Source organism: Daktulosphaira vitifoliae, unplaced genomic scaffold (assembly GCF_025091365.1).
Source record: "Daktulosphaira vitifoliae isolate Bord-2020 unplaced genomic scaffold, ASM2509136v1 Scaffold_3, whole genome shotgun sequence".
NCBI classification, from domain to species: Eukaryota; Metazoa; Arthropoda; class Insecta; order Hemiptera; family Phylloxeridae; genus Daktulosphaira; species Daktulosphaira vitifoliae.
The window spans coordinates 39,822,286-39,841,687 of NW_026099574.1; the positions used below are offsets into that span (position 1 = coordinate 39,822,286).

General features: G+C 24.7%; 3 protein-coding genes and 1 long non-coding RNA gene across 8 annotated transcripts in view; 1 reads left to right on the top strand and 3 right to left on the bottom strand.

The window, feature by feature from the left end:
- The window catches only part of LOC126902674 (uncharacterized), a 236,250-nt gene that overhangs the window by 29,149 nt on the left and 187,699 nt on the right, over positions 1 to 19,402 (top strand). The window lies entirely within an intron of this gene.
- LOC126902678 (zinc finger and BTB domain-containing protein 41-like) lies at positions 3,668 to 10,615 on the bottom strand. Of its 5 annotated transcripts, XM_050680243.1 has the most exons (5): positions 9,842 to 10,615; positions 7,660 to 7,773; positions 7,474 to 7,602; positions 5,178 to 5,253; positions 3,668 to 4,845 (listed from the first exon to the last, which is right to left on the bottom strand). In XM_050680243.1, the coding sequence occupies exons 2-5, from the start codon at positions 7,672 to 7,674 to the stop codon at positions 4,505 to 4,507; spliced, it is 561 nt and encodes a 186-aa protein (XP_050536200.1). In that variant the 5' UTR covers positions 7,675 to 7,773; positions 9,842 to 10,615; the 3' UTR covers positions 3,668 to 4,504. The 5 variants fall into 5 exon arrangements, with proteins under 5 accessions (XP_050536200.1, XP_050536203.1, XP_050536199.1 ...); XM_050680246.1 differs by lacking the exon at positions 7,660 to 7,773 and having other exon boundaries at positions 9,842 to 10,610; XM_050680242.1 differs by lacking the exon at positions 9,842 to 10,615 and having other exon boundaries at positions 7,660 to 9,537.
- LOC126902684 (zinc finger protein 774-like) lies at positions 13,779 to 17,107 on the bottom strand (the record flags this gene model as incomplete). Its single annotated transcript, XM_050680251.1, has 2 exons — positions 13,779 to 16,005; positions 16,960 to 17,107. Coding segments are annotated over 2 exons (402 nt in total), but the record flags the coding sequence as incomplete, so codon positions are not given.
- Positions 18,010 to 18,992, bottom strand: LOC126902687 (uncharacterized). Its single transcript, XR_007703301.1, has 2 exons — positions 18,506 to 18,992; positions 18,010 to 18,441 (listed from the first exon to the last, which is right to left on the bottom strand). It is a non-coding gene; the product is annotated as an uncharacterized LOC126902687 (long non-coding RNA).

The window sequence follows — 19,402 nt, forward strand, 5'->3', positions numbered from 1 at the left end:
ATATAAATGCACATTTGTATATTTTATATACATATATATATATGTGTGTGTGTGTGTGCGTGTGTGTGTGTGTGTGTGTGTGTGTAAATAACTAAATTAAATTAGCAATACATTGACAGCAAAACTATATCAGCGAATAGGTAGTAAAATTGCTCAAGTTATTCACAAATAACAAAAGAAATATTATAAATAACTTGTATATAAATTTACTTGTAACTTTTTTGATAAGAAAAACAACTAATTGACATTAACACAATGTATATTAATGTATACGAAATTTAATTAGTTCAAAATTCAAAGAAAACGTCAACTGTAGAATATAAAAGGTCTTCATTGAGACCTAATGAACTTTGGTTTTATCTATAATTCAAAGTATAATAAGAGAAGAAAATAATCTCAAAAAACAAAAGAATATTTAATTTTTATAGCAAATTAACATAAAATGAAATTCGGCAAATAATATTGCGATTTTAAGTTATTAAAATATTATGAGCTGTTGCTTTGTGGTATGCATATCCATCTTTACGGCGAAACATTTTTGGACAAAGTTCACATTGAAAATCCGGCTGGACGTTGGCGCACGACAACATATGCGTCTTCATGTTACCGCGTTGGGTGAATAGTTTACCACATATTTCACACGAGTACTTGGGTTCGACACCGCACTCATCTCTCATGTGATTAACTACAGCACTTCGTCGTTTATAACTTCGACCGCACCCGTTCGAACAATGAAATTGTTTGTATACTATTGAAATCAATAAACAAATTATAAAATTATCTGTCGTGACACCAAATTATGTGTGTAGATTTTTTTCAGCAAATCGTATTCAATAAACCAAAAATAAAGTTACCTTTTTTGTATGAAGCCAATTGATAATAAAACATTTAACGAACAGTTAAGGTTTTAGTTGACGTCATTTAAATGTGATGATAAGTATCATCTAGGTATTTATAGACATTTATTTTAGATCACACCAATAAGCTAAGACCAATATCTCTTAGTATTTACAAGTCTAATAAACAAATTTGCCATTTACCAAAAATAAGTTATAAACGCGAGACCAAAAATGTTTTGAATATGTTAATTTTGGCGTTATTATAATTAAATCATCAATAATGTTCATGCATGTATGCCACTAATATCTTCAATTAATATTAAGGAAGTGTTGGATAACACCGAGCCTATAATAAGGACAAGGTTTGATTTAATTGGCTACATGACAAAATATTTAGAAAATTTAACAGAAAGTAATTATTTAAAAATCTAAAAAAAATAAGAAGCACGGTATTGTCAACCTGATCTGATAAAACAGTTTCGATAGAAATTTTGGTAAAATTCGGTGAGTGACCATATGATAAAAGAAATAAGAATGCAATTTTGACTAGTGCGAGAAAATAAGGAGCTCTGACTGTTTTCTATATCAAGAAATATAAGAAGATGCGAAAAATAAAAATGGTTATTTAGTCTAGTTTAAATGTTCAAAATCGTTTTTCTCCGTTTGAGTGACAGGGACGGACGTTAGCAAAAAATTAAAAATGAAATTACATCATTCATTTAGTTTACAACTTCGCATGTCCAATAATACCCCCGTGCCCAGAATTGTCAAATTCAATTTTATTATCCAAAAAATACGTTAAATAAGTAAATCGTGTGTTTAGAATAATTTGGGATATTAAATTTACTATATTTTAGTATCAAAAATATTTTTATTCAATGTGTTACAACGTAAATGCAGTAAGACTTATCTCTTATCGAAAATTCCCAAAAAATTATAAGAAATAAAGAAAAAGATTTTTAAGACGCAACGCTCCTCCGTCAACACTATGAACTAACTGACGCTGTGCATGGAAAAGGGTATGCGTGTTGGCCTATGATGCTTAGGCACTAGATGGCGTAACTCGTACATAGTTATTGAGATATGTCGATGCGGCAGTTTTGTCCTGACACGACTTACGTCGCAATGATGTAGTCGACACTAGTTTAGATGGTAGAGACCCATGGATCGTTTATTATATATGAATAATAGATTATTTTTTAAAAAAAAAAACCAAACGCAATTACTAATAATTTTCGCATAATATCGCGGCACTTTCGCTGGCATAGGCGGTGCAGTGTCCGGCATGGTCATCGGACGTCAAAGTTAGCAGCGTTAAAGGACACGGTGTACTGGTGTGGTATCGTTCGTCGTGCGACACGTCCGGATTCGGTGGTGTACATCCTCGACACCGTCACTCGAACGACGTAAAAAAGACTCAACGTATAATTGCAGTAGGTCGTCGGCACTTACTGAACATTGTACCGTGTTATATGACACAATTTGGTCAATCAACTACCATATACCCTTAAAAAGGTGACGGCTAACGAATGTAACTGAGGTCGTGGGGGTCCGAGCATCACGAAGTGCCGTGGTAAGCCACCTCTTTCCTATATACTAGGACGAGAAAATATTTTTATGTTGTTCAAGTACCTTGAAATTATTGGTTAACCAAATAGTATATACAACGAAAATGATCAAAAAACAACAATAATAAAAAAAAAAACCTAACCAAAAAACTATATTATAATAAATAACAATTTTTTTTAATCTCACGATACATATGAGTTGTTACATATTCATGTTTATTCACATAAAAACACTTCACTATATGAATTATACACCGATATACACGGCTACTTTCACAATTTTGAAAAACGTATGCCATGAGTAATTAAATGTTTTAAATTCACAGAAAAATTAAAAAAATTAAAAGTTAATTAGTTCACAGTTTGTAATATAAACTAATTATTGGAATATATTTAATTAAACAAATAAAAATGATAATTTATGGCGGAAAAACAGAATTTGTCCAAGAGGAATATAATTAATAAAATTTAATTTAAAACTACGCTTAGTTATCCATTATAATTAACTTGTGAACAGTTCCCATGTGAACTTTGACTTGCCATCTATAAGGAAATTTCCTTAGACAAACATTACACACATATGTATGCTCTACCCCACATTCTTTGTGCAAATGTCTAGTCATGTCTTTTTTACGCTTATAGTTTCTTCCGCACTGGTTCGAACAATAAAATCTTCCGTTAGCGCCTAAAAAAAGGTACACGATTATTACTTAAATCTAACAGACAATCAGAGATTAACAGCAGAATTTAACAAAACAGACATCTATAAAAATTTTAATTTAAAATCTTAAAATCACACTAGCTATAATGTCTTTTACTTGGATTAACCAGTTAAACTAGAAAGTCAAATAACCTTTTTAAATAAAAATACTCACAGAATCTTTAAAAATAACTTTATCATTTGAATATTTTTAAGAGGATATTAAGATTCAGAGACGGAAAAATTGTATCCTCTACTTCACCTTCGATGCAGGTTTGATAAGATATATTACATTGTATCATCAAGACAACATAGTTCAATAAATAAGTAACAAATAAATTTAGATCACAAAATGTAAAATAAAAAAATTCTAATAGGATTTGAAAAATATTCATCATTATCTTATGTATTAGGAACTTAGAATACATATTAACACATAAGCAGTAGAATAACAATTTTTTATTTATTCACTAAGTATATACTAAATCATATACTAAAGTATATGATGTAATTTATTTCATAGCACTTTAATTAATAATATTTTATTTGAAAAGTTAAAATTTTGTAAATTATGTAATTCTTTATTTACGTACTTATAATCATTTACTAGTTTATTCATAATACAATAAGTGCTAGAATACATACAATGGTATATTATATTAAGTGCCTAAAATAATAAAGATACAGCCTGCTAACTAAAATTTTTATTACATTAATTATATTAATAAATGGTTAATCAATTAAACATTATTTTCATTTGCACTCTATTTGAAAAGTATATATTATGGAATGTATATACATTTAATAAATTTAAGACTGAGAAAACTAAAAATACAATTAACTTCCAACTAGTACCTTAAATAGTTTTAATTAATTAAACTACATAATTAAACATTAAACAGAATAAAAAATGTAAATAGTCATTTTCAAAAGAAAAAATATTTTTCAATAGTAATTATGGACATACAATTATCAATTAACAATTACTGATTAAATAGAAGATAACAAATAACTATAATCAATTTACTACCTAAAGATTTATTTAAAATTATACTAAGGTATACGTAATCACTGAAATATTAAGTCAATGATATTTTTGTATTATATACATGTAAAAGAAATAACGTAAGTACTACTTAATATTAAAAAAAAAAAATGGTCACATCCTTAAACTACTAAAAAAATTTTTAACAACTTGTTCTATAGATCAAATCAAATTCAACAATATAATATTGGAAATAAATATGATTTTATTTAAATTTTAAAATAAAAAACATTAAATAATAAAATAAAAGTTTTGTTTAAATTGTTTTACTAGACAGCGTTCAAATAATTCTTATTTTCAATCATAGTGATAACTTGTATCAATATGTTTAAAAATAAGGAGTTTGTAACAATCATAAATCTCCTGTGAATGGCGGACCTGTTATTAGATTTGTCTCCAAGTAATTTCCTGCACCGACCAACCATTCTTCAGTTAAACTATGTTTAAATATCATGTGATTTCTCCAGTTGGATTTGTATCCAAATTTTCGCAAGCAAATCGCACATGTAAAAGTATTAGAGCCTTCTGCACAACATTTAACGTGCTTTTTCATATGGTCTTTGCGTTTAAATGTTTTTTCACATTTATCACATTTAAACTGAGGCGGCACTCCACACTCACACATGTGCCTTTGCAGGTGTTTTTTATTTTTGTAGCTCCGGCCACAGTTCCTGGGACATTCCCATCTTTTACCTTAAAATATCAAATTCATATTATTACCTCAAGCTTTAAGATAAATTACGACAAAGCAGTCTAATAAAACTCTTAAATGAGCATTGATTAAAAACATGCCAATTAAAAAAAAATTCATTTTATGTAAAAATTAACTTTATTTAACCATATCAATAACATAATTTATACTGTTGTAAATGCATTTTTAGTTGGAACAATTTATACGAATTGTTTAATCATTAATGAGAAAGTCTTATTATTTAATGAAGCTTCAGTATATCTCATTTTCTTAAAATATATAAAACATTGAGTATTTGTATACAAGTATTCCACAAAAACTGGTTTTTAAATACCTCCTCCTCGTGTTTGACCGGACGTTGAATCATCTGCCGCGTCAATTATGACACGCCCTCTCAACCACATCGCGTCCTGTTGAAAAAAAAATTGGTTAGTTACAGCATGAACAAAATATAAATATTCACTAGATAAGAATTGTAGTAATAATAAAAACTGAATGGACATTTCACATTATTACCTTATAAATTATTTATATTAAGGTATACAGAGTGCTATTTTTAACTCTAGCCAAAAATATAAATGGGAATTTCTCACTTCAATTTTTGGCTAACGTAAAAAGAATCAATCTGCATTTAATGTACTGAAAATATCTGTTAATACAACTCATTTAAAATCAAATCAATAGAAAATAATTACTATTAATTTAGTTATAGTAAAAAAATTACTCCATAGTTTATAAAAATGTGAAATGTTGAAAATTAATTATCAGATAACATATTTTATGTGAGTAATATTATTTATTCATATAATATTTACAATAGAAAATTAACTTCAAAATATCATAAACTAAAGCTTTTTTTCGTTGTGATACATAATAAATAAAAAGATTAAACTTAATGGTATTGATTAAATAACATAAACCTTCAACATACTTTAACAATAAACGATAAAATTAATTAATAACATAATCAAAAAAGGTTAAGTAAGGTAGAATAATCGTTATAAATAAAGAATCATTTTTTTTTTATTTGTCACAAACTTATTTATTTCAAAACAATTTTGGTAATGGAAATTATTGTAATGAATAGAATGATTTTGAGACCAACTTCGTCTTTTCCAAAAACTTGAAATTTGTTTACCACATATTTACTTTGGTGTTGAGTTTCTTTAACTTAACATTTCGACTAAAATCACAAAAGTGACGACCTAATTTATTTGGACAAATAGTGAGCTCGGATTTGACTAAGTCATTTAATAGGTATACAATAAACATAGATATTAAAATAATAATCATCAACCAAATATAATTATTCGTACATATTAGTTATACCAGTATATGAACATTTAATAAATCCCACGTAGAGATATATTTACATAAAAACATTTCATATGCAATTACAAGTAGCAACATTATTATATAAGAACCAAACACAAATTTGGTGATAAAACAAACAAAATAGAGGAAAATGTATTAAACAAAAACAATAATTCTATTAATTTAATTGATTTAAGTAAATTTTACAAGAATGTTTCAAACGATAGTTATAGAGAATTGTACAAGAAACGTAATAATTAAAAATATCAATTTTTGTCTGTATTGTGTTATATTTAATATTAACACAATATACTATTTAAAGTTTATACACGTCTTAAACTAAAATAGACAAATAACAATTAATAAATATCATTGAACATATGAATTTTCCATTACATAAAAATGACTACAATATATACAAAAAAACAATTTGAAGAGATATTAAGAAAAGTACTTCATTACTACAACCATCCGTTTGGAAAATGATGCATAGTTTTTTTCACATGACTAGATAAACCTTCTTTTCGCGTAAAACGTTTATAGCAAACGTTACATTCGAACTTCGGCCAAACTCCACACTCAAGTGTTACGTGTCTTTTGAGATGAATTTTTCTTTTATAACTACGTCCACAAAGATTTGGACAAACGAACCTATCAAGGTATTCATCTAAAAAAAAAAAAAATAAATTCATTAATAAAAATAATCAAAAACGAGATCACGCACAACATTTAATGAATATTTAAAGCGCTATCAAAGCTATTAACTATTTTTTTCAAGCAAAATGTTGATAAATTATTATTATTTTTTCGATTAAACTTGTGATGAGTTTAAATAAATGTGTAGAATGGCGAAAAAGAAACACACAATAAATATTGTTACTACAGTTTGCTAAAGCAATTAATGTTAAAATACATAAAAAATTATTTATTATATAATCAAAAAGGTAATAAACCGAGAAGCTGTCATATTTTCTTACAACTATTGTGGACTTACCAGAAAGCGAAGTGATGAAAATCGTAATTCTTACAAATAAAAATAATCACTGCGGGTACCACAGAACATTAACTAGTTGTTAGAAAATTATAATATTATATATGATTTAGACTGTACACTATAACATCGCAACAAAAATAAATAATTAATAAGTATTTTGGCAATATTGAATACTCGTAAGGATAATAACACATATTTACTATTCTCACTTGATCTATGTTAACATTTATAGTAATAATAACTTTTTAAAAACATTGGCCTTTTTATTAAAATTTGTCAGTGAAGTACAAATATGAAAATGAAAAAATTATCTAGTATTTACAATTATTATCAGTTGGTAATAAAATGATTTTGGAATAATCATTTGTCCAGCTTTAGTCATTTTCTGCTGTTTTAACTGCTGCTTCCTTAGTGCTACCAAATTATTCTTGAAAATGTGTCGGCATAATATCTAAATAAACAAAAATAAAAACTTAATACAATATGTATTTTTGTATCTTTCACGCACTGATTCTAAATTCATAGACTTTTCTTAAAAAATTGCTCTATGATGTCCAATGTGATTTTCATACAATAATATTCTGTTATTGATACTTTAAAAACTAAGGTGATCGTTAGAGTTCTGAAAAAATAAACATACTAGGAGAGATAAATGTTAATAAAATAAATTAAACATTACTAAAATACTATCAAACTTATACATTTTCTATTGGATTCGTACATCTTAAAATTAGAGTAATCTGGAGTAAAAGTATGAATTTTTTTTTTTGCTAGACAAACTAAAGATACAAATTAAGTATTAATATTATTATTTTAATTTTATTTGAGTATACAATGAGTATACAACTAAAATAAAAATAAAAATAAATACACACTTTTACCTTATTGATGGGTTCATAATCCATTCAGTTAGTATTGAGTATGTGTTAACGAACATACAAATTAATACATAAATAACAGTTCAACCAGGTTATTTACTCAAAACAAGAAAATAACGGCAAAATTTATAATTCCTGGAATTTTGTAATGCAGTAGCACATTTAATTATAATAAGTGAAAAAAATATTTAAATTTTTGTTTAATTTTTTTAAAAGTATCTTATGTAATTATAAAATTCAGAAATTATACTTTAATTTAACATTTTCTTTTTTAATTTTTAATATAATATGATCAATTTTACGAGTCTTTGTTTGTTCAAGCCTATATGGGCTCTAAGCTGTACCTTGAGTTGGAAATTATCGCTCTTGTAAAAACATTGATGAGCAAAAAAACCTGAAAAACTAGCTATTAATAAAGACTAAGTTATTAAAATTCAAGATGGATCTTTCAAGCTTATGGGACTCGGTGCATTCTCCTCCCCCTTAATCAGGCCTTGATAAATCCATCTAACCCCCAAAAAATATATACAAACTCATAATCCCTTGAAAATACTTCTAAAAATCCATTATGTTCAAATTTTTATGAAAAATATTCATAACACACAAAATATACACACACTTATGTGCTCCCGAAAATTATAACAGAGTGAAAAACACATTTCTAAGTTTTTCAGTCAATACATAAAAATTTGTACTGGCTGATAATATAGTTGGAATAAATTCACAAAATGTATAAAATCATATAATTCCACAGTCTAATTATTATGTTTCTTTTTCATAAAATTACAAACATCAATTAATGTAATCATGTCTCTCTATATACCACCAATCTTATATTATTCATTGCACCGCAAAACATGTATATAGGGATCAGATTGTGTGACATAATGTAATTTTATTTTCTCTATTTGAGGCAAAATGTGTTCTAAACTATCACAGTCACTCATATTCTATTGTTACAGTTATTACTTTCAAATAAAACACATGTTCTGAAGTAAACAACACATATGCTATAACTATACGAGAAAAAGAGGCAGATCATATATTTTCCAGGAGGGGTCATGTCTTTACGCACTTTAATAAGTGCCCACTATAGCATGTGATACGTTAAAAAGACTACTTTTTTAACCACAGAGAATTCAGACCCCTTAAGCAACCTAGGTACAGCTATAATTAAGTAGTAATATACGATATAACGACATCAGGTATACGAACTCAACGCAGTGAAAGAAAGAGGGGATCGCTTGGTGACGCGTCGCTACGTCCCCACACGTCGCCACACCAACAGCCGGTTTGACCCGCCGCATTAGATGTTTCAAATCAAAAATTGGAGTAAAAACTATTAAATTTTTTGCTTAAATCCATAAAAACAATGTATAAATTCTCGTTAAATTCGAAATAGATATTATATGCATTTTTTTACAGCTACGTTGGACTTATTTTACAAATCAAAAAGTTTTCTTTAAATTCCATGTGCAAGAATTATGTGTGAAAATAAAATTGTATAATTACTCAATATTGATTAATAAAAATATTTTATATCTAATAAAAAAAAATCATGTTATAAAAAATTGTATATATAATTTTTTTATAAACTTAAAATAGTATTCTTAAAAAGTGAAACATAATAATATGACCAGTTTATATAACTTATATAATGTATAATTTTGTAACGACAAATAACATGTTAAAAATGTAAATAAAGATTTTATATTTAACAACTATTTGTTCTTAATTATAAAATTTTATTATGAATTTCAATATTGGACTCTTACCCTGTTTATTCTTAAGAAAATAAATTTATAAATATACCTAGTTCTTAATAAATCCGTAGAAACTCTAATTTTCCATCACTCAATTATTTGAAATTAAAATTAAAACACTTAATTTTTCAAAAATTTCATAGAGCATTGGCTAATCATACTCTGAAAAGCAGTAATACACTTCTATTGTTGAATGACAAAACATGGCGGATATAGAAAACAGGCCAACAAACAATAATCGAGTGCAACAAGCAATGCCTTAAGAGGGGTCATATTCATATTAACCCAATAAAGTAAACAATACACTAAGTAGATGGAAAAAGTTTTACTTAAATAATTATCGAATAATAGCCATTGAATGTCGTACCATGCGATCACATTTAGGTTTTGTACGTTTGAAACTATGTTTCGTTATTATTTCATTCATAAAAATAAACTGAAAACATGAGGTACGTGAACCTTTTCTTTTCAAAGTTTCTGGTTTAATATAATAGTCGGGTGTTGACTCTCTCGATAAAATATATTTTATAAAATACCGACAAGCCTACATTATATTATAATAATAATATAAATTATAAAATAAAAATAAATGATCACTTTTACAGCCGTCTATTTCCCAAACTTAACATGATACAGAAGGTAGGTTCTTTCACAATCTAGGGAGTCAAAGATTGTTCTTGGCTAGGCCAATGATGGACAGGACGGCTATTATGGCCGGATTGCACCAGATACTAGATACTACCTATAAGAAAATCACAAGAAAAATCTCGTTGGCACCCTGAGAATCGAACCCGGGACCTCGTGCGCCAAAACAAACGTTTCTACCCATTAATAATAATATATATTATATTATTATAATAATTTATGATAAAATAGTTATCTCCAACATTTGAATCCTGAGCAAGAACATCATGTTATAGAACAACTTTTTGAATTTTGTTTATTGTATAAAATATTGTTGAACTGAAAAAATTTCAATATATATTTAAAATTTAAAAATGATTCTATTTCTCATAATACTTGTGTTAACACGGGATCTGGTGGTCGCTCTTTAATTAAAATAATTATATTATATTTCTTCAATGATATGAATACACTCACATATTTTTTTCATTAAGTTATCAATATCATTTATCGTTTAAAATCTTGATTACTAATAAGTATGAAATATATGAATAAATAAATATATTTTATGAATAAATGTTCTCACTATTCCCCAATATTTTAAAACAATTTAAGAATTATTTTGATAAAGCATAAAATTATCATTCTTTTAAAATGCAAAAGTATTACATTCAAATTTTGAATAATTATATTAATAAATAAAATTGCATGTTTCAACAAATGACTAGTTATTTCATCACAAATTCAAAACTAAAAATTTCACTAAAAATATAATTTTAGCATTATTCCAGTTAATGAGTATTTTTTGATTTACTAAAAATTTGAATTAAGTGTTTATCATTAAAGCTTGATTTTTTAAACCTTATTATTCATTCTAATTAAAACCACAACTTATTCCTACGAATTAAATAGTCATATAAAATTGTTTTATAAGCAATTAAAAAACAAAAAAATTTTAATAACATTATTTTAATGAATACATAATATAAATAAATATATTTTCTACAACATTATAAGTTATAAGTTTAGCTATAGTCATTTCATTTAAAACTATTAACAACATGTAATAATGTACAATGTCTATTAAGATTGGCTTTTTGATGGAATTTTCGACCACAAAAATTGCATATAAACATCTTTTCAACGCCACACTCGTAAGTTTCATGTCTGCGAAGGTTTGCCTTGTACTTGTATGAATTTCCACACTTTTTACAAGGATGTCGAGGCGGCAAATAAAATGTAAAACCTGTACAGAAAAATGAAATACTAAAAAAATGGACTACGTAAACTATTAATAGCCTTTCTAAAGATACTAATATACTAATCACAAATTACGGCATAAATTAATCATTTCATTAAAAAAAATTCAACTTATGATACATAGCCAATTATTAAGAATCAAACAAAACGATATTGCAAATGATAACCATGCATTTTTGAATGGATATTTCATATAAAAACGTTACTATATGCCAATCAAAATATTATCTATTCATTTGATTAATTAAATAATTTACTCACATGACCTTAGAATTTGTAGTTTCTTTGAGTTTTTATTTTTAGCTCATTCTGATTCTTGATATATTTACTTTTTTTAATTCAATCTGTTGAAATAATTTCTTTCTCTTTAAGATAGATTTCCTTTGTTATAATAATCAATTATAAAAATCAAAATTATATTTTAGCAAATAAATAAACAATAAATATTTCAATAATTTTAGAAAAAATTTTATTATGTTAAATTGATTATATTTGATACAATTATAATGTATTTTTCAATCTAAATATAAGAATAAATGTAGAAATTAGTAAAATCTGTTACTAATAAGTTAAAACTTTGTGAACGTTTAACATATGCGCTTTGAATGAAACAGGTTGTTTGAAGTATTTTAAACAATATTCGCATTGAAATTTTGGTTTTACACCACATTCAAATTTTAAGTGAGTATATAACGCAGGTTTTGACTTATACTTCCGTCCACACGAGTTTGGACAAATAAATATTTGATGTTCGCGTGGTTTCTGTGGAATTCTCATGATTTTTGGTACATTTCTATACACTAAAATAAATAACAACAAGCTTATTAGTTATATATCAATAATAAAATTAAATTTTAGACATATAAGCAATTTAAACTATATACAAAATATGACACTCTACATGAAAAAAAAAATTAATTTCTACTTTAAAATTAATAAAAAAAAAAAAGTGTACTAATTATAAAAATAATTCATTTATTAATTTTTATCTTGATGCTACAAAGTTCACCGCTAACTTGATATAAATTATATCAGAATAAATTTACTCATACTTATATGAACAAGTATTAATATTATCATTTAGGTGTTCATATTAACCAAATATGTATTAAATATATAACCTTAACTATATAAAAATCCGTAAAGTTTAGTTACCAATAGGAAAACGTATTCAAATAATATACCATTTTCCCAGCTTACGAATACTTTATTATATCATATCAAATGTTCAACATCCTAAAAAAAAAGGAAAAACACGTCAGACATAACATTTTTAATTATTTTACATTTCAATATTATAATAATATTTTAATAGTATATTATAAATGTATTGTCTTTATAATACATTAATAATTTAAAATATAAACTCATAAAGTAACTTTCTGTAGTATATAAAATAATTGTCTTAATCCTTGGTTGCTCTTCTATTATATTGTTTATGAATTAAACAAAACTAAAAACAATTAAAATTCACATATTCTTTAATTTTGATAAGAAAGTAATGCAACTATTATAAAAGTCTTTCACAATTAAATAGTTTAATTAAATATAAAACAATGACTTATACCTTTTTTAAGATAATATTTTATAGTTATATTATGTTGATTATATCCGCATTATTTATAACTTTAAATTATTCCTAACTTTAAGTCTTTTATAACAATAGTTAAACATATGATTTACCAAAATATTCATAAAAACATTTATTACATCAACAAACATAATTCACAATTTTAATAATTAAGATTTTTTAATAATAACGAAGTCTTAAAATTTTGTTTTGGAAGTTTTTGAATATTTAAAATTGCTTGTGGACCGTTATTCGATGAGTAGCAAAATTATCCTTACGGTGGAATCGCTTAAAACAAAAATCACATTGGAACTTCGGAAGTGTTTTAGCACACGACAGCATGTGTCTTTTCATATTTCCACTCTGGCTAAACTGTTTATTACAAAGACTGCACGAATAACTTTTACTGCATTTTTTTTTCATATGGTACATCATAACATTCAATTCTTTAAAAATTCTTCCACAACCATTTTGACATTTAAAATTATGTCCTATAGTTGACACATAAAGCTTTAATGAAATTGCAATCATAAAGTATTTTATTGATAGAGTTTAACTATATTTTTTAATGAAAAACCTACACAATACTTTCCCAGCTTTGCAATATAGCTCAAAAGAGAACACAAAAAATTAAGAAATCCACTTTATTTTTCAAATGATGACAATAATATATTAATGTAAATACAAGATTTGTTATAAAGAAAAATCAAATATTAATATAATAACATTTAAGTGACATAACATTTGAATTTACAAAAGAACACAGCAACAAATCGGAATTAAAAATTTGTTCTATTAAGTTAATTTCTTGGTTTTTCTCAGTTTTTTAAAACATGTCCAACACCTCAAATAATTTAATAATAGCGATGATTACATTTAAAATAAATGTAAAAAGTTTTTATTCTACTGGTTTTTTTATCATTAACAAATGTATAGTACTTGTCAACTTTAGCAAACGTAGAAAACAATATAAGAACTCGGACGAAAAACTTAAAAAAATATGTTTGTGGTTTGAAAAAAAATTAATTATAAATAAACAGAACAAATATAATGTAATAATAAGCTGTATGATATATATATATATAGTTTATATTGGACATAGTTTGAAAAATACCTAAATTTAGACGTTTTTAGTAAATAAGAGTTTATAAGGAGTCAAAACTTGATTTTTTTTGTTAAATAATTTAAAAAAAAGTATTTCAATAGTATTGTACATCGCGTGTAATTTATTTTAAAACCATATTATATTTTGTTAAATGTAATATATGTAAATATAAAAAAATATAATCTAAAGTCAATCATAAGTTAAGGTTTTCTAAAAAAGTTAGATTAAGTTACTAGGACCTTTTTTTACTAACATCATTCAATTTCACAATAAAACATTTTTTTTTAACATTTTATGTAAAGTTTAACTACACAATACAATTTTAAATAAATATTTGATGTTTTGATGCCAAATGAAATCTGAGGCTTTTGTAGTGGCCAAATTGTTTTTTACACAAAGAACATGATTGTATCACTCCACATTCTTCAAGTAGATGCCTCTTTAAGTGATATCTCCTACTACGATCGCTAAATTTGCGCCCACAATTGTTTGGACAGACTGTTGGTACAGTTTTGATCAATTCATCTAACATATCTAACCACTTAATCACTATAATCAAAACGATCAATACATATTAACTATTTTAGAGTATTATAAGTCCTTATTAGTAAAGTAAAGTGTGTAAAAATATACAGATATTTTAACAAATATTAATATTATTTTTATAAAAAGTAGTCCAACTGATTCTTATTAATTCGCATATCACTGAAATGAGGGTTAAAAAATAAAGAAAGACAAAACTATATGAGACAACATTGTAAATAAAAATAATGAAGATACTGCAACTTGGTCGTATAAAGTATAATTAATTGTAATATGATGTGTTAATTTTAATATAAATCACTATATTTTCAAAATGAACTAGTAAATAATAATGTCACACAAGTCCCCATATAATATAAAAATATATATCTCTTTAATAGGAAAAAAAAATAAGCCATGAAAACTTAATTTAATCTAAATCTAATAATGAAAATTCTAAGGATGTAAATTTAAAAATAATACAATATAAAATGCTTTAATAATTTATCAAAAAATTGTTAACAGCTATACATAAATTAATTTAAAGTACTTATTTAAACAGCTTTTACTTTACAAGTAATTAAATTTTCTATGATAAAATACTAAATTAAAAACAATTAGCTTAGGAAACAATACTTGTTTAAAATGTAAATTATTCTCCAAGATAATACTTTCATAGGTATGCTAAAGAATATATTAATATACAAATCTATACTCTTCAAATTAAAATTATGTTACCGTTATGTTTAGATTAAAACAGTTTTCAAGAGTTCAAAAATCTACGAGATTACTTTAATTTAGATCTAAAATATTTTTAATGAAAATTACACATTGAAATATTCAAATTTAGTATTTTATAAAAGACATCTTAAATTACATTAACCATCAAATAAATATTTGTGAACGTTCATTTTATGAGCCTTATAACTGACTGGTTGCTTAAAATATTTATTGCATTCTTGACAGTAGAACTTTGGTTTAACACCGCATTCATATCTCATGTGTACACTGATGGCTTGTTTTGATTTATATCTCTTTCCACATTTATTTGAACAATAATAGAAGCCATCCTCTGACGGACCAGGATACTTGTTCATTCGGCCAGATTTGGAATTATACAGCAAACGAATAGCTAAAAAAAAGCAAATCAAATTAGTAAAAAACAATTATAATTATTTATCAATAAATAAAAAAAATAATGATTAATAAACACTACGCAAATCATGCATTTACTTTATAAAATTGTACCCTANAAACACTACGCAAATCATGCATTTACTTTATAAAATTGTACAAAAAAAAACAATTTATCTATTAATTTAATAGGCAAATTATATCAATTGAAACTACAAATAAAGCTTTTAAATATTAATGTTCTACTTACTGTAGGTGAAGAAAATCTGAAAAAATGGTTAAAAATCTTAACTGCGATGACCTAATAATAATTTACCTTATAAAATACTATCCAAAATATTACTAAACACGAAAAAATGTCATACTAAAATTACATATATGTCTTTCATATTTTCAACCCTAAATTTAAAAAAATTAAAAATTATTATTAAAATTAAAATTAAAATTAAAAATAAATAAATAAATAAAATATGATTATAATTGGATTATTTTCAATTTAAATATTATAAGTTCACAATCAACAATTCATATTGAAGTGGATTGTTTGATACATATATTATTTAAATTCTAACGCTGTAAGCTTTAAAAATTACTCCATATTTTATATTAACTAAAAATTCTTTATTACTCATTAATTATTATTAAACATAAATGATTTTATAAAAAAAAATCAACTTATTTTTAAAATATACATTAGATGAAAAGAATTAATGGCATAACAAGATATACACGGCAATGTTAAATTAAAAAGTAAAGATGCACACATTTATAAAAAATCTATTTGGCGATATTTTTATAACACATTAATCATTGAAACTTTCCAATGATACAATTAGACAAAATAACTACACTATTGTCACATGATGAAGCGATTTCATGTGAATTTTGAAATTTCCTGGTTGTTTGAAGTTTTTGTTACAAATATTGCAGTGGAATCTTGGAGGTACGTTGCATTCATACTTTAAGTGATTATACAAACCCGGTTTCGTCTTATAATTCCTATGACAGTTTTCGTTGGGACACTTAAATGCTCTTTCAACATGACCAACCCACAAAGCTAAACATATGTCACAACAAAATATATGGTTAGAATAATTCAATCAAAGTTTTTTCTAGTATAAAAAACGGTATTTAAAACATAGCTATTGCTTCAAAACACATTTCAATAAAATTCTAGAAAAGGAATCAAATATTAAATTACAAATTACAAAAATCATGTAAATATGTAAAAACAAAATATAAGCGTTTAAAAAAATAAATGAATAATCTATTAATTAATACTAGCAATACTAAAAAAGCAACTTTGTTATTACTAAACAAAATTTCTACTTTAAATGCCATCACAAAAACATGCCTGTTGATGAAATTGATGATAAATATATACAATCTTTTTTTTAAGTTTAAGATCCAACTATTTACTTATTTATCTTACACAAATTTTCAAATTTTACAATATAAATTCAATTTGAGAGTAATGCTCCATACTTTACATTAAATTTATTCATCAAAATATTTTTACATAGTTCATAACTAATAATTATTGAAAATAGACTACAATAATTATAGTTTCACAATAAAAAAACAATTTTACCAAATATAATTAAGCAATATTTTGAGATAACTACACGAAACTTTATCTAAAACAATTGTTTAATATCCCAGAGATTCAACTGGCCATAAATACGAAAAAGTTAATTTTTAAGTTCTTTAGATCTAAAGATCGCCATGATCTTATAATATCCTATAATAATATGATTTTATCATATTAATTATAAATATATTTTTCGAAACTAAAACTATAAATAATTGAATTATATTGTAATATGACTTTTAAACTTATATCAAAATTACACTCTTGATAAATCGCCGAGAGTTCGTAAAATGTTATGACAAGTATCTTAAAGAACTAATGCACCATTTTCCATATAAACCTGTTGATAGACAAGTTTGCAAGTATACCTGCAAAAGGTCAATAAATTACTATAAACATGTAAAATAAAAATTATAATATTACATGTTATAATTTTATTTAATAATTAATAATTCAATAGTTCAACAAAATAGAGAAATGACAATTTAGCAGTATTAATTTTTTACAAATATATTAATTCTTAAACAATTATAATTTAAAAAAATCCTTGAGTACTAATTTACATAAATTTAAATATTATGCACTTATTATTATAGTAAAAAATATACTTCAAAATTTAACTAATGAGAATTTGATGTCGAACAATCATATGTTTCTTGAAGTTTGATCTATAATAAATCGCTCTGCCACAGAACTGACAAATAAACTGAGGTTCTTTTTTGCACTCATATTTTAAATGAGTAAGCATGTTACTCTTATGCCGATAAGTGCGACCACATTGCACACAGCTAAATGCGTCTGCACCCGTATATTTTGTTTTGGCGCTATTGTTACAATGAATAACTGCAAAAGAAATCACTATTAGATTTTTGTTATTCTAATTGACTTAATCAACTTAAGTAACTACAAGCAATCAAAAAGCATTTCTTCAGTGATTTTAACATAACTCACGAAACGTTTAAAATCACGACGAGTAAAAAATTATTTTAACAGTAAAACTATAAATAAAAATAAATAAATGATATTAGAAAACGTTTAACATGACACTGAATTCAATAAAAAACATTTTTTGAGCATTAGTTCACCTTCGTTGTAATAAAGATGATAAATAATTCATATGGTAACCTCATTAAATAATTATACAAAATTATTGAGTATTCATAAAATGTACATAATAAGTCTGTACTTTCAAGAATTGGCCAATAGAATTAAACTAACGCCTTTGGTACACTAAATAGAAATTATTTGTATTCACTATTAAATTATTTTTAGTGAATATAAAGTTATTTTTATTTTAATGTGAAAGTTATATATTCATAATTACACTTTTGTATACCGTTGCTAAAATTTAATTAATTATAACCAGTATTATATTTATCATGAAATAAAATTAAAAAAAAAAAAATTTCCTAAATTTCAATCATAAAGAATCACTGAAAGTACCTCTCAAAACATTACCTGTTACATGATTTTACAATTTCACAAAGAATTTTTTTTTTTGAAGATATAAATTTTGGTTAAAAATATATAAAAAAACAAAACTTTGATTATTTTTGGTAGAAACATTTCACAATTATAAAATGTATTCATATAAAATATATAATATTAATATTAATATTAATATAAAACAATAAACTACAAGAAAAAAAACTTAAATTATTTTTAAAAACATGACAAATAATTAGAAAATAAAATTTACTTTATTTAAATAATATATTTATGAATAATTCTTCATTTTTAAACTAAAACATTTCACAATTTATTATGAAACGATATAAAAAAATATATTTTTAAAAGTTGTTGC